The sequence below is a fragment of the Babylonia areolata genome, chromosome 15 (genome assembly GCF_041734735.1).
Source record: "Babylonia areolata isolate BAREFJ2019XMU chromosome 15, ASM4173473v1, whole genome shotgun sequence".
Taxonomy (NCBI): Eukaryota; Metazoa; Mollusca; class Gastropoda; order Neogastropoda; family Buccinidae; genus Babylonia; species Babylonia areolata.
This window is the reverse complement of record NC_134890.1, coordinates 20,346,645-20,365,536: the sequence shown is the minus strand read 5'-3', so window position 1 is coordinate 20,365,536 and position 18,892 is coordinate 20,346,645. Positions and strand designations below refer to the sequence as shown.

General features: G+C 39.9%; 1 protein-coding gene across 1 annotated transcript; it reads left to right on the top strand.

Annotated features, from left to right (window-relative positions):
- Positions 1-1,488: 1,488 nt before the first annotated feature.
- On the top strand, positions 1,489-18,207 carry LOC143290473 (uncharacterized). The gene is made up of 7 exons (XM_076599958.1): positions 1,489-1,558; positions 4,179-4,311; positions 5,935-7,014; positions 7,880-8,094; positions 9,720-10,028; positions 12,122-12,397; positions 13,800-18,207. The coding sequence occupies exons 2-7, from the start codon at positions 4,183-4,185 to the stop codon at positions 14,254-14,256; spliced, it is 2,466 nt and encodes an 821-aa protein (XP_076456073.1). The 5' UTR covers positions 1,489-1,558; positions 4,179-4,182; the 3' UTR covers positions 14,257-18,207.
- The last annotated feature ends 685 nt before the right edge of the window (positions 18,208-18,892 follow it).

Here is an 18,892-nt window from a genome sequence, read left to right as displayed (position 1 = left end):
AGTGTGTGCGTCCGCCAGCGCTTAGGTTACGTAAACCCAACAGAATGGTTTTCATTGCTGAACACTCACTATTTGCACATTAGACATATTGTTGTTCACCCACGTTAACGACTGTGAAGTTCTCCCTGTGTCTCTTTCTCAGTTTCTCTCTGTGTCTCTAGTATATTACGCTCTCGAAGCCGAAAAGAAATCCCACTTCATGTTTTGTTGTTCTCTTTTTTCTTTCACTGATGATCTGTGAGGATGAAACTGATTGAACCAAAGCATAATCAGAGCCCATGTACGTCTTTTCGAATTTTCATTTACTTATGGCATCTAGAAATGTTAACTATATCATAGTGTCTTGTCTAAGGTGACTTTAATTGTCAACAAAGTAATAAGGTTAATGTTGGGTTTTAAGACATGATGTATCCATGTTTCGTTTGTTCTTATTTGTGAACATTTCAAGTGTTGACCGCGGCTGTCTGAGATGGTAGCCCAATATTAATTTTAACCCGTTTGGCGATTATTTAAAACCCATTTTAGAAAGGGGCTATGGCCTCATTTTCTGTGAAATACTCATATTCGCATTCTGTATTCTGGTTGCCTGTTCTTAATCTGTCTCCGTATCTGTGTCTGTCTGCCTGCCAGCCTGTTTGTCTCTCAGTGTCTGTCTGTCTGTCGATCTGTCTGTCTCCGTTTCTATGTCTCTCTCTGTCTCTGTCTCTAGTGTTGTTCCTGAATGTTCATTTTTCAAAAAGCAAATTAAGTGTTGTTTTTTTTCGTGTCAGTTTACACAAACCTAGGTAGGCTCTCAGCAAGACCTGATCAGCACGTTGGGTTTATGCGAAGATCAGGGAACAGCTTTAAAAGAAAAAAATAATAAAATAAACATTTTCATCAGAACGCGTTTAGCGTTATTTATCACAAACAGACATACAATAATGATAATGTTAGTTGTAATTATTGATGATATCATTTGTTATTATGCATTATTTTAAAATATAAATCAGAAAAACAACAATACAACATTGTTTATACAGAAAGAAAACATCAAGAAAAAAGTATCAATGTTAAAGGGGGTAGACGGAATATATATGTAAGATGGGTACTGGATAATGTGGACAGCACAGAGGACACTCAATCACTCTCGATTACCTCATACCACAATCAGTCACTTGGACTCTCTCTCTCTCTCTCTCTCTCTCTGTCTCGATCTTTTTTTTGGGGGGGAGGAAGTGGGGAGGGGGAGGGAAGGGGGGGGACGGTGGTATCTTCAGTCTCCCTTCAAGTCTGCACAGTTTGTGGAACCTACACACACACACACACACACCAATGCCAGCCGAAAAAAAAAGTTAAAAAAAAACATATCAAAGGAAACATAAGCAGGGCTCTAACTCCTGTAAATGCCAATTCACAACTAGGTGTACAGCTTATTATTTATATTTCAAAAACTTTTGTTCAAATCAAGTGTTTTCATTGTGAAATTTTGCGGTAAAACGATGCATAGACGTCCATTGTTCGCCGACGTTTTCCGCTGCCCACGGCGAGCAGTAAATAACTCTGTCTGCTATAAAAGGTACCGAATGCAACTTGTGTTAATGTTTAGGTACTGTTTGCTAACTGACAGAGCGGAGAAACTTTTGCTTTTAAGCACAAAAGTAACTGTTGACTTTTGTTCTTTGCATATTCTTTGAGTGGGTCTGTCGACTGCTGTCATGCAAAACAAGTTCAGATTTTGGTTTTAAATTGGAAAGAGTTTAGTTTTGCAAATGATTAGGTTTGATATACATGTGTTTATGGAGATAATAAAATGGGTGGAGCTAGATCCTAGGAGCCGGGCATAACAGTGAATGGACTGTCATTTTAGTAATGATGTAGCATTCAGTTGATCGTCATGGTATTCTGCAGAAATCGATCTTGTTTATTATATCACTTTTTGAAGAGGTCTTTCTTCACCAACTGATTTTGCGATTTAGTGTTAGTGCATCAGCAGCACAGTAGTCATTTTTGTTGTGAGTGCAATACAGTTTCGGAGTTTCCAAATAAATGATAGTATCTAAATAAGGACTCTGGCCTTACTAGTTTCACTTTCACAGTCAAATTACCATGTGTGTTGAATTGATATGTTTATGCCAGATGGATTACATTCTCATGTTTCTGCAGGGGGAAAAATGTTCTGCTATTGAGAATCCAGAAATCTTCCAGGTTCAACTTGTCTCTATTTAGAAAGACTACAAGAACCACATACACTAAAAATTACAGTTGACACAAGAGCAATGCATCTGGATCATGAAGTTGCTGCTGATGTTTGAGGAAAAACATTTATAATGTGGTAAAACAGCATTGTTGCAATGCTGGTTTCTTATTACGCAACGTCAGACTGCAAAAGATATTCACAATGTTCTGTCAATCTCAGGGGTTTTGCTCACCCCCTCCTTTCCCTGAACCCCCTCCAATGCCCTCTGCCCCTCTGTTCCCCCTGATGTTCTGCCTGTTATTTTGAATTTAATTTGTATGAATTTGGCAGGTTCAAATGGACTGACAGTGTCTGTGGGAAAAAAAAAAGGATTTGATACAGTAAATCTTTAACGCCTTAATGTCTCGTCCATGAAATAAACAGAACTCGCAGAACCGTCTTTGACACCTATCTCCATTAGATTAACAGAGGTATTACATCAAACATTTTTGCCTATTTTTCAAGATTGATAACCAATGACTGATGTCAATAGGCTCAGTAAAGGTTCATGAAAGTGGTTTTCTTCCCTTTTCCAACTTACTGATTGATACAATTCTCACAAAATCACCTTTTCTACTGAGAAATAAAGCTGGTCTTCTTCAAAATGGTGATAGCCTCGGACTTGCAATTCTGTTGAATGTATGAGGAAATTATGAATGATTCAGAAAAGTGGTGAAGAAAACTTGTACAACGATTTTTAGTTCAGATGAAGATGAGACTGAGGCTTTTTTTTCTTCTTTTTTTTGTTTTTTTGTTTTTTGTTTTTGTTTTTGTTTGTGTGTGTGTGTCAAGTGCTTGTGAGTTTACTTTTTGTGAAATCTCAACAGATTACACAGTGGGTCCTTTTGTTTTATTTCCACTTGAAAGTGGAACTTCTGATGCACCAGTGGGTGTAATTTCTAACAAATTTCTGTAAATACTGAATACAGAAGCTACAGTAGTTTTACTCGTGTACATATTACTGACATTTTTTCCCCTTGACATATGGAATACAGCTGACCTAAAAAAAATGTTGGCAGTCAAAGGTTTAATTTTCTTGGAGCACACATGAAATCATGAATTGCATATATGATATTCTGCTTCTTCCTACCCCATCCTTGCTCTTAGCATTTTGGGTTTTCTTACCACCCTCGTTTTTCTACAGTTTAACTTGAACATTCCTACCCAGCCCACTTCCAAACAAACTTAAAAGGGAAAAAAAGAAAAAAAACAAAAACAAAAAACAACATTGGAATAAGGGAGCTAACTCAGGACACATATTAAGATTGCTCTCCACAACTTTTACATCCAGACTTCATTGTTTCCATGTGAAAATAACAATTTTGTGTCAGTAGAAGAAAAAAAAATCTCCAGTAAAGTTTTGAAAACTCACTCTTGAAACATCTGAAATATGCAGACATTCAGATTATGTTTTCAAGTGACACTTTTCAAGGACCAATACACTTGTCAAGCCTCAAATGCATGGATTCTTTTTCAGTGTGGCAAGTCAGTACTGAACATGGGATTTTGGTTTATCATCTCCTCTGAGTGACAGGATGCTCAGTTTGATTTTCCTGTCAAACCTGGAAAAAAAAAAGAAAAAAAAAAAGGGTGAGACTGGCCCTGGGATTTAAACTCAGACCCTCACAGACACAGTGTTGGCAGATAAGCACCTTAAACAATCTCACAAGGTTCCACTGAAAGGCTAAGACACTGCCACCTTCCACCCAAACATTGGTTTGTAAGTTAAAGCATCAGTGGAACCACCTTGTGAATCAAAATGTCAGTTGAATCTTGTGAGTCAAAACATCAGTAGAACCTTATGAGTCAAAACATCAGTGGAACCACTTGTCAGTCATAATAATAATAACGATAGTACTCATATAGCGCTGATTCTTGTGCAGAGACAAATCAAAGCGCTTAAAAGTCAGAAAGTCATTGGCAAGCAGCGAACTGAGATGTGTGCCTGTGGGTTTTCCAGGAAAATGGCTGACACAGAAAAGGAGACGGACGGCACAGCAGCCACCATTTCAAGGCCTGTGGTGGACATGAGGGATCCTGTGGAGAGAAATGACTCGACTGAAGACCGCAGCTCGACCAGCCTCCAGCATGTGGTGGGTGTTTTCTGTTGTGCTGGATTTGTTGATTTGTTTGGAAGGTTTGTGTATATGTGTGTGTGTGTGTGTGTGTGTGCTGATGTTGATTTTTTTTTTCTTGGTCATAACTTGACAAGTGTAGAGAACTTTATGAATATATGTATCCTGATTTTTGCAATCTTTACCAGATGCTTCATAGAAAAAAAGAAAAGAACTTTTTTTTTTCAGTTTCTGTGACTCATATGCCTTGCTCTCTCTGTTCTTTGCTTTGTTTAATGATGCATAAAATCTTTTTATTTATATTTTTGTATGTGGCATGTTGAGGTATTTTGTCAGTTTCGTAATTAGAACTTTCTGCAGATAATAATCATGACATCATCAGAGCTGCAATCAAAATGTCATATATTATTGATAAAAGAAAAATGCTGTAATATTATTTAGTTCCTTTTTTTGCACAGACTTTCTTTTATGATTTAGATATCATATGTGTTATATATATATATATATAGAGAGAGAGAGAGAGAGATGTGTGTGTATGTATGTGTGTGTGTATATATATATATATATATATATAAATATGAATGATTAATTTAATGTTATATAGGTTGGGAAAGCAATAAAATTCCTTGTCATAATGTTTCATTTACTGGTTCAAGGTTTAGATTTGGAGGCTCCATTATTAGTGGTAAATAGTCATTCGTTGATGAATTATGTTTGAATTCAAATTCAAATGTGTGTAAATGAGTTTTAGTATATTTGCTTGCATGAAAATGTATATGTGGAAAATCAGAGAGTGGAATGGAGACATGTGCATCCGAATCAATTTGAACATTTTTAGAGGTATGTATGTTAATGTGTGGAACAAGACTCTACTGTCCACTCTCCAAAAGAGGTCAGTTTTGAAACTGGAAACAGGGAAATAAGGGGACAGGACAGATATATCAGACATTGCAGGTTTCTGGTATTTTTTACTTCAGGCTCACTATGTTTCAGGTTGGTAAGGTTCTTAGTGTGTTTCAGAGCCTTCATTCAGTCACTGTGTTTCAGAGTTGCAAGGTTCTTGGTGTCTAAATGCAGGCTTATTCAGTCACTATGTTTTAGAGCCTGCACTCAGTCACTACGTTTCAGGGTGGTGAGGTTCTTGGTGTCTAAACGCAGGCTCATTCAGTCACTAGGTTTCAGAGCCTGCACTCGGTCACTACGTTTCAGGGTGGCAAGGTTCTTGGTGTCTAAATGCAGGCTCATTCAGTCACTATGTTTCAGAGTGGAAAGGTTCTTGGTGTCTAAATGCAGGTTCATTCAGTCACTATGTTTCAGAGTGGCAAGGTTCTTGGTGTCTAAATGCAGGCTCATTCAGTCACTATGTTTCAGAGTGGAAAGGTTCTTGGTGTCTAAATGCAGGTTCATTCAGTCACTATGTTTCAGAGTGGCAAAGTTCTTGGTGTTAGAATTCAGGTTCATTCAGTCACTATGTTTCAGAGTGGAAAGGTTCTTGGTGTTAGAATTCAGGTTCATTCAGTCACTATGTTTCAGAGTGGCAAGGTTCTTGGTGTTAGAATTCAGGTTCATTCAGTCACTATGTTTCAGAGTGGCAAATTTCTTGGTATTTAAATGCAGGCTCATTCAGTCACTATTTTTCAGCGTGGCAAGAGGAAGAACTGGGAGAAGAAGAAGACCTCCACCTCCACAAGCAGCCCTTCCCCAGCAGACGGTGATGGCACTGAGCCTCCCACGAAGAAGTTCTTCTGCCCCTGTTGTAACATCGGGCACCCCACCTCCGAGGACCTCATCAACCACATCAAGGAGTTCCCCATCAAGATGGAGACCTTCAGCTGCAATATCTGCATGCTGGAGTTCTTCGTCAAGAGCGACCTCATCGACCACCAGCGCCTGGACCACCAAGTCACCACCCACAAGACTTTCAAATGTGACGAGTGTGACCTGGAGTATGCCAACCTTGGCCAGCTCAACCGCCACAAGAAAATGCATGAGGAAATTGCCAAGAAGCTGGCGGCCTGTGGTATTTTTCTCCCCAAGCCTAAGAGGACAGAGCCAGCTCCCCCTAAAGATAACACATCTGGTGCTGTGTTTCCTTACTGCTATCCACCGTCCACAAACAGTTCAGGCTGTGCCAGCCAGCCAGAGAAACATCCCCTTCCAACACAGGAAAGTGTTAAGACAGAAACCAAATCTTCTGAAAAGGAGGCTGAGCCAGCAGTGGAACTAGAAACTAAGACCACGGAAAAGAACACTGACAGGTCTCCATCGATCAGAAAGCAGAAGTCATCCAGAACCACCAAGGCCAAAGAAGAGAAACCCACACAGTTCTTTATCAATGTAAGCACTGAGAACCATGAAGATGAAGACAGCGGTGACAAAGAGTCCCCGCCTGCTGATAACTGGCAAGACTATGACTCGTCAGATTTTGCATCCTATAATGAGGAATCTTCAGATGACCCAGATTACCACCAGACTAAACCTCGCAGAGGAAGGCCGAGGTTGACCCGGAAGGCAAAAGAGCAAGAGACAAACTTGAGAACTCGAGGAAAAAGAAAAAGCAGCACATCAAAAGTGTTTGTTGAACACAGGAGAAAATCTGACACAACCAAAGAGAGAAAAGCAAAAGCAAGGGAGGAGAGACAGGAACGGGTGAGGAGGAGGAGAGAAAACAAGCCTGCTACTGAGAAGCCTCAGGAGGTGGAAGAAGTTGAAGCTCCTGCTGTGAGTACTACACTTTGTCAGCAGTGTGATTTTCTTTGTTTTTACCTATAACTTTTCAGTTTTTATCTGAACCCCTTACTTGTCTACTCATTTTAATTACACATACTTAACCTTGACCCAACCAGTGCAGACTCCGGCAGGGGTCATTTTCCATTCTTTTGCCCACTTTTACAAAAAAAAACAACAACCCCAAACCCACCAGGTGTTGATTAGATCCAATTCACAGACTATATGAATTGATATTAAGTACATAAAGCACTCAGAACTTTTTCAAACCTTTCAGGGTTTTGGTTGTTTTCAGTCATTTATATGTAGCCTAATGTCTGATGTCTGTCATCCCTCTCTCTCTGTGTTTCTCTCTGTGTCTCTCTGTCTCTGTCTGTCTGTCTGTCTGTCTGTGCCCCTGAGAAGCCTCAGGAGGTGGAAAAAGTTGAAGCTGCAGCTGTGAGTACTAAATCTTGCCAACAGTTTGATTTTCTTTCTTTTTACCTGTAATATTTAAGTTTTTATCTGAATCCCTTCCTTGTCTGTTCATTTTCTATTCTTTTGCCCACCTTTGATAATAGATAACCCAACAACTGTTGACTGGAGTGAATCTTATTCACAGACTATATGATTTGATATCAACTATCAAGTACACAAAGCATGCACAACTTTTTCATGCCAATTGATACCGGGGACATTTTCAGTCTTTTATATAGTCTAATGTCTGATGCCTGTCATCTCTCTCTCTCCCTGTCTCTCTCTCTTGTTCTTATGTTATTTAATTACCATGATACCACTCCACTGTACCATATTATTGTAGATAAAGGTTCACCTTCAGTTTCAAGTTATCACCATCCCAAACCACGTTTTCCTTGCCCAGCATTTACGGAACAAGGATGGCTCTATCCAGTGCCCAGACTGCGACGTGATCTGCTATTCCCTGCGTGGACTGAACCGGCACCGCAAGTACCACTTCCGCACCATGGACAAGATGAAGTGCATCCTGTGTGAGGCGGAGTTCACCGACAAACTGTCCATGAACAGCCACATGAGCCGGGAGCACCGGCTGAAGCAGAATAAAAACACAGAATCACAGTGAGTTTGTGGGGGGTTTTTTTGTTTGTTTTGTTTTGTATTAGTAGGATATCTTCAGTATTGGGAGACTATGGAGTTGTACTGTGGGTGAGGTTTCTGGTGCAGCGTCATTCGTGGCTTGACTGGCCAGTTTGGGAGTGGCAGTCTTTTTTCTTTCTTTCTTTCTTTATTCATCATCATGAAAAACATTTCCATATTACCATTTCAGTTGCTTTAGATATGTGAGACATTTTTAACAAAGGAGATAAACAAAAGGGGGGGGAAAAGACAAGAAGTGAAACGCGCGCACACACACACACACACACACACAGAAGATTGATCAGAAAAAGCAACACAGAAAAATCACAGTAAGTTAAGTCCTTTCGATCTGAAACAGTCTTCTGTTTTAATTCATATACTTGTATATTTGCTTAATTATTTTTATATCTTGTTTAGTCTGTTATGTCTATGTTACAATTTTTTTTTTTTTTTTTTTTTTTAGTACTTGGAATTCTCTCAACGCCTGACAAGAACTTTGGGTCTGTGCATTGGTCAGGCATCTGCTCCCCATCCTCTTTTTAAATTCATTTATTTATTTATTATGTTTTTTAAGCGGATGTGCTGTACCATCTTCATTGTAGCTTACAGGGATACGCCGCACTCTTTGACACCGCCTTGGAACCGATTCATTGGCCCTGTTTTTGTGTCGTCCTGAATCATTCACATGCCTGTCTGTGCAGTAAGTTTGCGCAAACACTCAGTTCTATTATCTCCCGCTCTACTAAACCTTGAGTGGTGGTCTGGAGCAAGTCATTCAGATGAGACAACAAACTGAGGTCCCGTGAATAGCATGCATTTAACACATGTAAAAGAACCCACAACAACAATAGGGTTGTCCCTGGAAAAATTCTATAGAAAACTTTACTGTGATTGGAAAACAAATACATTTGCAGGCAGAAAAACACAAAAAAGGGGGATGGGGGTGGTGCTGAATAAAAGTGACACACTCCCCATGGGGAAAGCTGCCCGAATTTCACACAGAGAAATATGTTATGAAAAACGGGTAATGATAATAATAATGATAATAATATGGATACTTATATAGCGCCTATCCTTGATCGGAGACTCAGCTCTAAGCGTTTTACAAACACAGAGTCGTTTGTACAAGAGGCTGCCTACCTGGGTAGAGCTGACTGACGGCTGCCATTCAGTGCCCATTATTCATTTCCTGTGCCATTCAATCAGCTTTCAGTCATGCACACATATACTCGTACAGACATGTAAGATTTAAGTGTATGACCATTTTGTTTATTTACCCTGCCATGTAGGCAGCCATACTCCATTTTCAGGGTGTGCATGCTGGGTATGTTCTTGTTTCCATAACCCACCAAAGGCTTACATGAATTACAGGATCTTTAACATGAGTATTTGTTCTTCTGTGTGTGTATACACATGAAGGGGTTTCAGGCATTAACAGGCCTACACATTATGTTGACCTAGGAGATAAGAAAAATCTCCGCCCTTTACCCACCAGGCGCCGCCTCAGAGATTTGAATCCGGGACCCTCAGACTGAAAGTCCAACACTTTAACCACTTGGCTGTTACAGTACACTGTACTCACATAACCCATCTGATGGTGCGGGCAGATCTGGCAGTCAGGAGATCCGCTGCACGGAGCCCAACTGCCAGGAGGTGTTCAACAGCAACATCTCCCTGTCCAAGCACCGCATCAGGGACCACGGCATCGATAAGTCCCAGCTGCACAGGTGTGAGCAGTGCGGCAAGGTGTTCCCTGGTAGCACAGAGCTGAAGAACCACCGGCGCATGCACACGGATGAGCGGCCGTTCACCTGCACCCTGTGCTCCAAGGCGTACCGGTCATCAGGGGGCCTGCTGTGGCACCTCAAGACCCACAACGAGAAGTCGCACGACGTGCTCAACAAATACAAGGAAATGTGAGTTCCTTTTGGTCTTTTGTGTTTGTATTTTATTAGCCTTTTTCTGTCTACGTCGCATGACGTGCTCAACAATTACAAGGAAATGTGAGTTTGTTTTGGTCTTTTGTGTTTGTATTTTATTTGGTCTTTTGTGTTTGTATTTTATTAGACTTTTTCTGTCTACATCGCATGACGTGCTCAACAAATATTAGGAAATGTGTGTTCCGTTGGTTGTAGGTGTTTGTCTTTGATTAGTCTAAGTCACACAATGTGCTCAAAAAATAGAAAGAAATGTTGGTTCCTTTGGTTGTAGGTATTTGTCTTTAATTGGTCTTTGTCTGAGTTCCACATTGTGCTCAAGAAGTATAATGAAATGCAAGTTCCTTTGGTTGTATGTGTTTGTTTTTAATTAGTTTTTGTCTAAGTCGCACAACGTTCACAACAAATATAAGAAAGTATTAGTTCCTTTGGCTGTAGACATTTGTCTTTAATTTGCTTTTTTCCGTCTGAGTCGCATGATGAGCTCAACAAATATAAGGAAATGTCGGTTCCTTTGGACTTTGGCGTTTGTCTTGTGATTAGTCTTTGTCTGTCTCTTGCTTTTTTTCAGTTTTTTTGTTTTATGTTATCTGTTTGTGTGTGTGTGTTTCCTTTTTAAAGGGCAGGGGATGATGGTCGTAAAAGAATAATCCATCCATGTGCATTTATGTGTTTCTTCTTTGAAATACTAAAATACACGAGAAAAACAATTCTCCTCTTGAAATAATGATGGCTTTATCTGATTTCACAATTGTATATCACATAACATCGGAGACTGACATTCGTTTCTTACAAATCAAGATTAGAAAAATGAATTAAATGTTTGTTGTTGTTTGATGAGCTCACTTTCACTCAATCCCAAACACTGAACCTTGACAATATCACTTTGCTGTATTCCATGCTAAACACTGAGCCATGATGATATCATTATGCTGTATTCCTTGCCTGACACTGAACCATAATGATATCACTATGCTGTATTCCATGCCAAATACTGAATCATGACTATATCACTATTCTATATTCTATGCCTGACACTGAACCATGATGATATCACTATGTTGTATTCCACGCTAAACACTGAATCATGACAATATCACTATGCTGTATTCCATACCAAGCACTAAATCGTGACCATATCATTATGCTATATTCCATGCCAAACACAGAATCATGATATCACTATGCTGCATTCGACGCTAAACACTGAACCATGATGATATCACTATGCTGAATTCCTTGCCTGACACTGAACCATGATGATATCACTATGCTGTGTTCCTTGCCAAACACAAAACCATGACAGTATCACTATACTAGTATACTGCATTCAATGTTAAACACTGAACCATGATGATATCACTATTTTGTATTCCATGACATTGAACAGTGACTATATCACCATGCTGTATTCCATGATATCAAACCATTACCATATCACCATGTTGTATTCCATGACATTGAACCATGACTTTGTAGTGAACCATGATGGTTATCACTGTGTTGTATTCCATGCCAGTGAACCATGACATTATCACCTTGCTGTATTCCATGCCAGTGAACCATGACGCTATCACCATGCTGTATTCCATTCCAGTGAACCATGACGTTATCACCATGCTGTATTCCATGCCAGTGAACCATGACGCTATCACCATGCTGTATTCCATTCCAGTGAACCATGATGTTATCACCATGTTGTATTCCATGCCAGTGAACCATGACGCTATCACCATGCTGTATTCCATTCCAGTGAACCATGACGTTATCACCATGCTGTATTCCATGCCAGTGAACCATGACGCTATCACCATGCTGTATTCCATTCCAGTGAACCATGACGTTATCACCATGCTGTATTCCATGCCAGTGAACCATGATGTTATCACCATGCTGTATTCCATGCCAGTGAACCATGATGTTATCACCATGTTGTATTCCATGCCAGTGAACCATGATGTTATCACCATGCTGTATTCCATGCCAAACACTGACCCATAATGATATCACCATGCTCTATTCCATGACACTGAACCATGACAATATCACCATGCTGTATTCCACCCCAACAGAAAAGTGACGGAGGAAGGGAACTACGCCTGCGAGCTGTGCGGCAAGGAGTTCAAGTCGGTGTATGGCATCCGGATCCACAAGGAGAACCCCCAGAAGAAGTGCTCAGCCACGCCGGGCTACTGGGGCAAGTGGAAGCCCAAGCCAGCCATGTGCGAGGTGTGTGGGCGGGAGTTCCCCTCCAAGGTGACTCTGAAGAGCCACATGGTCACCCACACAGGGGAGCGACCCCACAAGTGTCGGTACTGCGAGGCCACCTTCAAGCACTACAAGAACAAGTAAGGAAAGGGGGACAGGGTGCGGCAGCGGGAGTGTAGGGGAGGGTGTGGGGTGGATGGAGGGTGGGGGAGTGAGGGGTTTGATGAAAAGATGTTTCACAATTTTACTATTAGTATTTCTTGTCACTCGTGCTCAGAATTTGAAAAATACCTAAAAACCTGTCCATGTACACTTGCCAACACACACACACACACACACACACACACACACACACACACACACACATTCCCTCACACACACACTCCGACTCACGTATATATACAGATACATATACAAATGTCTGCCCACTCTGTTCCTCACATGCAAACTCTTATTCATTTTCTTGCTCACACACATATGCTGCCTGATTCGTTCAGTTTTCTCTGGTTTATAGGTGTGTATGTTTGTATGGTTGTATACTTCTTTGTGTAAGGCTGGTGTTTACCTTGGTATGAACTTGTACGTGTGCATTTGGAGAGAGGACAGTTTGCAGGATCAGCTTCATTTGAATTTCTTTCATTGTAATTGTCTTGAATGCGTACATAAATCTTAGTTCTTCATTGTCTTGTTTTCTCCCCAGTTATCAATCTCATACTTTTGGAAGTGTATATAATAACTATACTTGGGTATTTTATTGTTCAATTTTGGAAAAGTCATGAAATATCTAGAATATTTGGACATTTTTAGATTATCAAAGTAAAGTTATATATTTACAGGTATGCACTGTTCAAGAAGTTGTGTATGTATATATACATGTATCAAAGTTATATATATATATATATATATATATAAAATAAATAAAACAAAGTTGAAAAACACCTATTTTGTTCACCAGACCCTACACTGGTGATAAATAGATGGACACTTTGATTTTTCTTCCTTTCTCACAAAGTAAAATTAACAAGTTTCCCACTTAAATTTCATCCATATATATACATACTTTTTTTTTCCCACTTAAATTTCATCCATATATATATATATATATATATATGGATGAAATTTAAGTGGGAAACTTGTTAATTTTACTTTGTGAGAAAGGAAGAAAAATCATAGTGTCCATTTATTTATCACCAGTGTAGGGTCTGGTGAACAGTTTTATTTGGCACCCCATTTACTTTACCCAGGAGAGGGTGAAGGAGATAACGAGAAGGAGAAGAAGAAGAAGGGTCTTGAAAAAGTCCTTAGATGTGTATAAAACTATGTATTTTTTATGTTAGAGGATCAGGAAATTTTCCCCGAGTCTGTGAAAGAGATTGAACATTCTTCTGCCAGTGCCCCATGATAGTGTGAACCCTGGGCTGCCAAGTTTCATGCATCAGAAATAGAACAGAGCCACAGGTTTCATGTGCTACATGAAAATGAATGAATAAAGTCAGTTATACTTTCACTCTTTGTTGCAAGACTTGAATTGTTCTGTCACAGGTTTGTTCACGAGAAGGTGCACAGGAATCAGAAAGACTTCATCTGCAACGTGTGCGGCAAAGCGTTCTACGATGGTACCAATCTGAAGACCCACATTGCCAGTCACAAAGAGGTCAAGGACTTGCCCTGTCAGCTCTGCGGCAAGCTGTTCCACGTGGAGATCAACCGTCGTCGACACGAGAAGCGCTGCAGGAACTTCATCCGCTGCCCCATCTGCTCGGCTGTGTTCCGTCAGCAGGAGCGCCTGATGAGGCACATCATGATCAACCACCACGGTGCACAGATGCCGAACTCTGATTGGCTGTCGGCCCAGCCAGTGCCGTACTCTGAGTGCAGCAGCAGTGAACCCATCAGTCGGCAGCAGGTGATGGACAGCTGCAGCAACTCCACGTTTGTGGATTCCTTCTCCCTGTTTGTGGACAACCAGCCTCCACAGGCCCCCGGTCAGTCTGTATGACAGCTGACTGTTGATACAGGAGCCACGTGTTTCGCCTTTGTGCGTTTTGCCTACACTTTGTTTTCAAACTAACTCAGACCCTCCTTTTCCATCATCATGTCAGCAGGGTCGTTTCGCCTACACACTCATATTCCTTTATCCTATGCACCCATGTTGGTTTTGGAAACAGGTGAGGCCATGCTAACATTTTCTGATAGAAACTTCTTTCAGCTGCTTAAACAGAATCGGATCATGCATTTTGCACACATTGTACAACTGAACATTGTAGTAATACAGGAATAAGCATTTGAATGAGAAAATTGAAAATGAATCTGCATTCAGTCTTGTGAAATCTGAAGCTGTTAGCGAGCACAAAGAGCATGAAGACCAGCCATTCACAGATAAAACGAATGTCTTGAAAAGGTAAAAGATTCCATTGTAGACGCTTATGAAACATAAAAGACAGATAAAAGATTACTTTGTAAACATTACGAAAACAGACAAAAGACAGATGGAAATACTTGACACATGCCTGTATACAATTTACATTGAGAATGCATGTCACATGGCACAGAGAAAGAGAGAGAAAAAGACCACAAAGCTGTTTCCCTATCTAAAAAAAAAAATTAACAGGTGTTGATGCCATAAATAAACATTTTCAAAATACAAATTGGTATTCACAGTATTGAAGTCTGGTGCACAAGGCATAAGCGAAATGAACGTACTCGAAAGTTTGTAGGCAAAATGTGGAAAGGTAAAATGCATGTGGGGTGAAACACGGCACTCTGGTTGGTTCATAACACTGTCAAGAAGACATATTGCGGTTTAGGCACCAAGGTGTGGGAAATCATTGATACACACATAGTTTGAACCTGCTCCATTGTGTGAAAGACTTTTGTGTCACACACATGGATTTACCCTGTTTCAGTCTCACAGTCTGACAGTGACAGTACTTGTGAGCAGTTGGGTTCATCACTTGAGATTGTGACATAATCATGAACGTTTTGTGCAAACAAACTTAAAGATTGTGATGTGTCTTTTGAACATTTTGCTCATGAGTGACAAACCAGACCTGTAGATGGTGAGAAATATAACATCTTTTTAGGAAACGGCCAGCTGAAAAGTGGAGTGAGAGAGAAAAGTCAGGGCCATGCATGAAGATAGTCATATGGGTATTCATTTTAGGTGTTGTTATTGATATTGTGTGACATTTGCAGATGCAAAGAAAACTGGTTGAGCTTCATGATATCAGTGAAAGTGTAACCAGGAGAATGAAGATTACGGCTGCTGGCAATGAGTGTTGTACAGTCAGATGAGATTTTTTTCTTCCTGTGTTCACTGGCTACAACTTATGTTGGACTCATGTGACCATTTCATATCCTGGCACTTAGTGGCTATGAGCCAGTGTGTGTGTGAGAGTGAGTGCGTGTAGGTGATACAACCTGGGTCTTTTCATTTTGTTGATCTACAACCTGCCAAACATTGACATGGATTGCAGGATCTTTGCAATGGCAGTCTTGATCATCCGCATGGGTAATATTTTTTTTCAATGTATGAAGTGATTTAGGATGCCATGAGGTCTGTAAGTCCATGGGAGATGTGAAAAATCTCCAGTCCTTATACAGTGGAACCCACCAGACAAGACACAAATTACACAACACAACACCTCATTTAACACAACTCATTTCAACCCAACTCGCACTCTCTGTCTGTCTGTCTGTCTCTTTCCCTCTCTCTCTCTCTCTCTCTCTCTCTCTCTCTCCATGTGTTTACAGATCTGCTAGTGCCTCAATCCTCTTCATGTTTGAAGATGCCACAAGCGACATTGTCAGTGAACTGACTCGATTGGCTATGGAAACAAAACCAGATAAAACAATCAACATGCACTGATCCCTGAAAAGATAAAATATGACTATCTAGAAAAGAGAGCAAAACCAGCCACCCATATAAAAACCCTCTCTGAGCTGTCTTTGGTTTCTTGGCTGTCCACATGTTGACAATTTGCTGTCTCTCTCCTTGTGTTCTGCACCAGTTTGTCATTGACACAATACAGCAGTGGCACTGAAGTCTTACTGTAACCTGCACAATATTCCCTGTGGGTTGCACTTCCAGCTGATGAACACAGAAGTGCTGTTTTACCTACCTGTTGACGTCAAGCTTCAAAGAATTGAGTTCTTGCTCTTGTTTAATTCCTTTTCTCATCAGTTTGACATTTAATATTAAAGTGTTGTTTTTGTTTTCTTTGGGGACAGGGCAGGGAGATGGAGTGCTTGTTTTCACTCTTTTTCTTTATGTTAAACTGTGATGTAAGTAACACTGCAAAACTGTTCTCAAAGTCAGTCTAGAAACGAAATAATTATTCACCGTGATCACTGATTGTTGGAAAACGTTCAAGGTGCCATATATTTGAATATGTTTTCATTTTAATTTTATTTGACACAAAACTACATGACACATAGTTCATGAATAATCATAAATTTAGTTGTTTGGACAGGCATATGCACATTTCGCATAAGTGTGCGCACACACACACATGTGCACATGTGCACACGCACATTCTCTCTCTCTCGTTCTCACATACAATTTATATGTTGAAAGTGTCATCAAACACCTACAAATGAAGAGCACAGATACTGAGTGATGGTGTTGTTTTGCATCATTGTACTAATTTTTGTCATGAAATGCTGTGTCTCTATCATTTCTTTGCATTCATGTATACATTTAAAAAGAATAATTTCACTGAAGACATGCATGATAAGAAAGGGATGACATGTGTATGTGTGTGTGTGTGTGTGTGAGAGAGAGAGAGAGAGATTGAGAGAGAGAGAACTGAGACTGTAAGGGTTAGTCTGATTGGTTGTCTGTAACAAATTGACTGAAAAGCCAGCAACCTGCTGGACTATAATAAATCTGAAAGAGTGATGTCATTTATATATGTATATGTATGTGTGTGTAAGTGTGGCTGCACATTCACTTTGTTTCTTCTGAAACTGGTGGACACTTCAGTGGACCTTCGATCTTAAACCGTGTTGAATTTTTAACGACCTTTAACTGTTTCATTTAAACAGTGCTTTATTTGAAAATGTCATAATACACATACAATGAATTTAACTATTTTAGCAGGTTTTTTCTTTTTCTTCTTCTTTTTCTTCATCTATCTTTCTTAAGAAAAGTTGATTGTATCTAATTTTTCAGAAATGAGAAACTGCAGTGTTTATTCTTCTTGTTTACCAAATAGCACTGGAGGAGAGACTTGGGTCAGCCCCTGTGGGGCATGGAGACTTAGAGTGGAAGGAAGAGAGCATATCTCTTCAAGACATGTATTGTAACTCTGCTCCAGTATCAGAAAATGTAGAATTTTTTTATGTTGGCAGACACATGGAGAAATTTCTGTTTGTGTTTGTACATGTGGGTGTGTCTTCATGTATGCTTTGCCATCTTGTTATGTGCTAAGGAAAGTGGAGTTCATTGTAAACTCAGCTTTTTTTAATATGTCAGAAGAATAGATTGTGATTTTGATTGTGTCGGAAGCACTTGCACTGCACCTTGTCATACCTGGCAACTCAGCTGTTGAAAAGTGGCCAGTCTTCTGTTGCGTCTGTGTGTCAGTTTATGTATATATACTTGTAAAGTCATACATATATGATGTTTGTGTCTGTGTGTGTGCATGCATGCATGCATGTGTACATGAGTGCTTATATATATATATATATATATATATATATATATATATATATATATACACACACATATATATAGAGAGACAATTTGTAGATATGCAGTTGCATTATATGTGAATGCTGTCGGCCAGTTTGCCATATCTGGAATACCTTGTGATATATGTGAATAGAATCTTTTTCATGTATTCAGTATGCACATGTGTGCACAGATAATAAATATCTGAGAGCAGAAATACTAAAACGGACTTTGTGTAATGAGTGGATGAGGTGCTTTTTTTATGATAATATTAAAAGCAGTTGTAATTTTCAAGGGCTTCTGTGTGTGTGTGTGTGCGTGTGTGTGGGTGTGTGTGAGAGAGAGAAAGAGAGAGAGAGAGAGAGGGAGTGCACATTTTCAGAACAGAATGGTTGTGAAACAGATATCTTTGTTTCATTCTTCTCTGTTTAGCTTATGTAATACGATTGAATGGTTATCGGTTTCCAGTGCACAGTTTTGTTTTACTACTTTGGTTTCAAGACTAGAAAGTTCTAGTTCTTTATTGTGATGAAAATGATAATGAGTAACAATAATAAAAAAAACAACAACAATGATAATAGATAACAATAATGATAATAATGAAAATATTAGTAGAACATTCATACATAACATGCACCTCCAAGTTGAACTGGAGCACAGTCCCTTCTGTTCACTGACGTCGAAGGCTGCCAGATGAAACATGATGGAGTGGTCACCCACCATCTGGTCTTGCGAATGGCTTTGCACTCCTCATCCACCAGGGTGAATCACATGGCTGGGGGAATGGTGGGGTGAATTGGAGCAGTGTGAGCCCAGGAGTGGTGACCAAGTACTAACAATTCCGCCTTGGAAGTGAGAGAAATTGAGCACACATTCTCCAGTATTTTCTCCCCCATTCCACTCAGTAGACGTCTTAACTCTCGTCACTTGGAGGAGACAATAGACCAAGGTCCATTGTGCA